Source organism: Xiphophorus couchianus, chromosome 7 (genome assembly GCF_001444195.1).
Source record: "Xiphophorus couchianus chromosome 7, X_couchianus-1.0, whole genome shotgun sequence".
Classification (NCBI taxonomy): domain Eukaryota; kingdom Metazoa; phylum Chordata; class Actinopteri; order Cyprinodontiformes; family Poeciliidae; genus Xiphophorus; species Xiphophorus couchianus.
Window position 1 is genome coordinate 8094604 of NC_040234.1, and position 3562 is coordinate 8098165.

The window sequence follows — 3562 nt, forward strand, 5'->3', positions numbered from 1 at the left end:
TGGATTCTTTTACCAGGTACTGTTGTAACGGATTACTCAAAATTGGGTGTTGAGGTTCAGATAGATCACAACTTTGCTTTTATAAACCAGGATACAATAAATTCAGTCATTTAAAGGAAGAAGAATCACATTATTACACTTCTCATACTGCTCAAATAGCTGAATAAATCTGGCTGCACTGGATGAAATAAAGTATCGTGAATCCTTTCTTCCTGACTTTTCATCAGTGCACGGTGCGTTATTCTATTTTTCCTTCAGAGTTTGAAACTTCTGACACTTGCGGCTTTGCCTCTGCAAACATATGCTGGATGAGTTAGTGTTAGGGAGGAGTTGAGCTGAGGTGGGGCTATGTAAGAGCAGCATTTAGCTCACTGCTCCGGCTCTTTGAGTTGAGATTCCTGCCTCTCACAGCTGTGGAGACGAGATGACGGAGCTGCTGCTTTAACAAGCTGCCTTTTGACACGGCTAACGTGGCACCAACCTCAAGATTCAAACTCTACTTGTGCTGGATGGCAGCTGGCAGTCGTCTTCAAGCTCAGACACGAGGAGAAGAGAATGAAGAGTTGATTTTCCAGGTTGAGGACTTAAATTTTTTTACATTTTTTCCAAAGCACCAGTATTTTTACATATATTTTTCCTTTTACAGCCAGAGTAGAGTGTGACTCCGCTGACCTCTGAGCTGACGATGAATGTGCTGTTGAACACGGCTGCCAGGGCCCAGGAGCAGTCGCTACCTCTCTGTGGCCCCGGGTCGGTGCACGACCTGCCCCACTGCCCCCCAGGGTTCGGTCTGAACTCCCACCTGACCGCGGCACCGCTCCTCGGCTTGCAGGGCAGCGCGAGAGTCGCCAAGCCCCAGAAGGAGCTGAGTCCCGAGGAGCAGCTGGAGCTGAGGCGGAAGATCAACAGCAGGGAGAGGAAGAGGATGCAGGACCTGAACGTCGCCATGGACGCCCTGAGGGAAGTCATGGTGCCTTACGCTTCCTCCTCCTCCTCTCCCTCTCAGTCGCATGCGCCCGGGGCCCCGCCGGGCCGCAGGCTCTCCAAAATCTCCACCCTGGTTCTGGCCAGGAACTATATCCTCCTCCTGGGCTCGTCTCTCCAGGAGATGCGCCGGCTCCTGGGGGAAGTGAGCATCGGCATGGGGGTGAACGCTGGGCCTGTCCCTCGGCTGCTGTTTGCCGGTGGGTGGCCCCTCATTGCGGGGCCTGGCCAGCTCCTCCTCACCCATGAGTCCCTCATCTCCTCAACCATCTCTTCATCGTCGGCTTCTTCTTCTTCCCCCGCTTCGCTGTCCTCCTCAGCTGCTAAATGTGCCCCGCGTCCTCCAGGCCACATGGAGGCCTCGCTGGCCCCAGTGCAGTGGAGCTCCGTGGGGGCCGCAGGTGGGGCCCCCTGCCCCTGTGGCGTCTGCAGGCTGCCCAGATTCAACCACTCCAAACCTGCTCCCAGATTCCCAAAGTGAAGACTCGAAGCTTGCAGGGGATTTCTTTATGATTGTTACACATTATGCAAGGTTTTTATAGGAATTAGTATTTTTCTAACAGTTTAACGTCTTTGTAAAATGTTACTACACTACTTACAGTTTTGTTCTGATTTTATCCGAGCACATTATGCTGTTCTGCTTTGTATTATCTGTATGTTTAATCTCATATTCTTGGTTTTAACATGGCATTATTTTTCTTCTCCTTCATCACAGACAAGCAAGAACCTCATTCGATGAGATTTTCTTGTTTATTGAATGTAACACACATTTCAAATTACTGACCAAACTACGTCCAACTATTGTGAATTGTTGAAATTGTATCAGAAATCAAAAATCTTAGTATGACTTTAAATTCAACCAAATGCTGCTGTTAGCTGCAAATGTTAGCTACGGCTGCAGAGCAATCAGTTTTTACCTCTTTCTGATGAACCTGAACACGTTCCAATTTGTTCTGTATTTTGGTTTCCATCTTTATATTGTTTAAAGCGACATACTCAGCATAAAGAGTCACAAAATAAAATGTTTTGCTTCTGCATTTTTGCTCAAATTACTTCCAGGCGTTTGAGATTTGAAATAGAAATGTGTGGTAAGAAAACGATGCCTGTGTTAAATATAGAAAATATTTTATGTGCTTGTGATGCGTTTACTGTCTTTGCTAAGTTCTAAGTAAAAGCGCAGCTTCATGAAACATTACAGAAAACAACAAACAGATGCATTGGTGGAACTTTGTGCACAGAAGCTGAACATTGTCTTTAAATATTTAGAGTTCCCCCTTTTATGTCTTCCTGAAGTAAATCACAAATCTACCAGTCTCTTTCCTCCATGCAGAACATAAAGTTTAAATTCTGCAGTACAGACTAAATGAACCAAACCAAATGGTGTTGAAAGTCCATGCAGGGATTTGAACTCAGAACCTTTTTGCTCAGAGGCAATAGGCAAACATCTCTTCAGCGGAGCCCTGAAGAGATGTTGGCTAAGGATAAAAAGATTATCAAAATAAAATTAATGAATGGCAACAAACTCTCACAATGTCTGAAAGGGAGTAGTGACTACTCTACAGGTGTCTCTAAATAAATTAGAGTTTAATTGATTAAGTTCATTTACTTCTACTGATTCAACTCAACAAGCAAACTCTTTTATCACAATGGATCTGAGGTGTTCCTGAAAGTCAAACATTACATGCGAAACCTAAAACGTTTTCTCCTGACATGCAATGTTCCTGTCATGACCCACGAAATGATAAGGAAGACTGCTGACTCAGCATTTGTCCAACAGGCAGAAGAGTTATTCTTTTATGCATGTTTTTTTTTTTTTTTTAAGTTTAGTGGAAGAAAAACACTGGGTTAGAAAATAAAGTACACCAGCGATGGGGATAGCTGCCGCCTTGAGAGGATTATTAAGAAGCAAAGCCCTTTTAAGAGTTTGTGGGAGATTCACAAGGCGTGGACTGGACCTGGAGTCGGACCACCGCACACACAGTTTACATCCAGTGGCTGAAAGCCCTCTTCTCAGAGGAAAGTAAATGTTTAATAATTCAGAAATCAAGGTACCAGACTAAGGAGTGGAGATGCGCAGGTCCATCCAACAATCGGTCCATTTTTATTTGTATAGCACCTTTCAGCAACAAAATCATAAAAACACAGAAGAAGTTAATTGAAACATTACAATTTTTCAAGCGCACATCAGATTGTTGGTGAATTTGTCATTGATTGTGTTTCAATAACAACTTTACACAGGTGGGTTTTTAGTCTTGATTAGTAGATCAGTTTTTAATCCAGTCCAGTGTGAAGGTTTTTACACTCGGTGGCCATTTTTGGAGCCATGACAGCCACAAGTCCAAGATCTGCTTACAAGTTTGACCGAAATGTTGATTTGATGTTCCAGTAGGTCTTGGCAGCTGAAGCTTAAACCAGCATGCTGTGACCTCATCACGCCACGCCGCACTGATGCAGTAATTACTGCCAAAGCAGCACCAACCAAATGTTGAGTGAGGAGGATGGTTCTCAACAGACCGCCTTTTCTGAATTAAAAACACCTTTTTAAATTATTATTCCTAATCACAAGAACATCCAATGT

General features: G+C 44.2%; 1 protein-coding gene across 1 annotated transcript; it reads left to right on the plus strand.

Annotated features, from left to right (window-relative positions):
* Window positions 1-365: 365 nt before the first annotated feature.
* Window positions 366-2502, plus strand: olig1 (oligodendrocyte transcription factor 1). Its single transcript, XM_028022030.1, has 2 exons — window positions 366-575; window positions 647-2502. The coding sequence occupies exon 2, from the start codon at window positions 686-688 to the stop codon at window positions 1463-1465; it is 780 nt and encodes a 259-aa protein (XP_027877831.1). The 5' UTR covers window positions 366-575; window positions 647-685; the 3' UTR covers window positions 1466-2502.
* Window positions 2503-3562: the final 1060 nt, after the last annotated feature.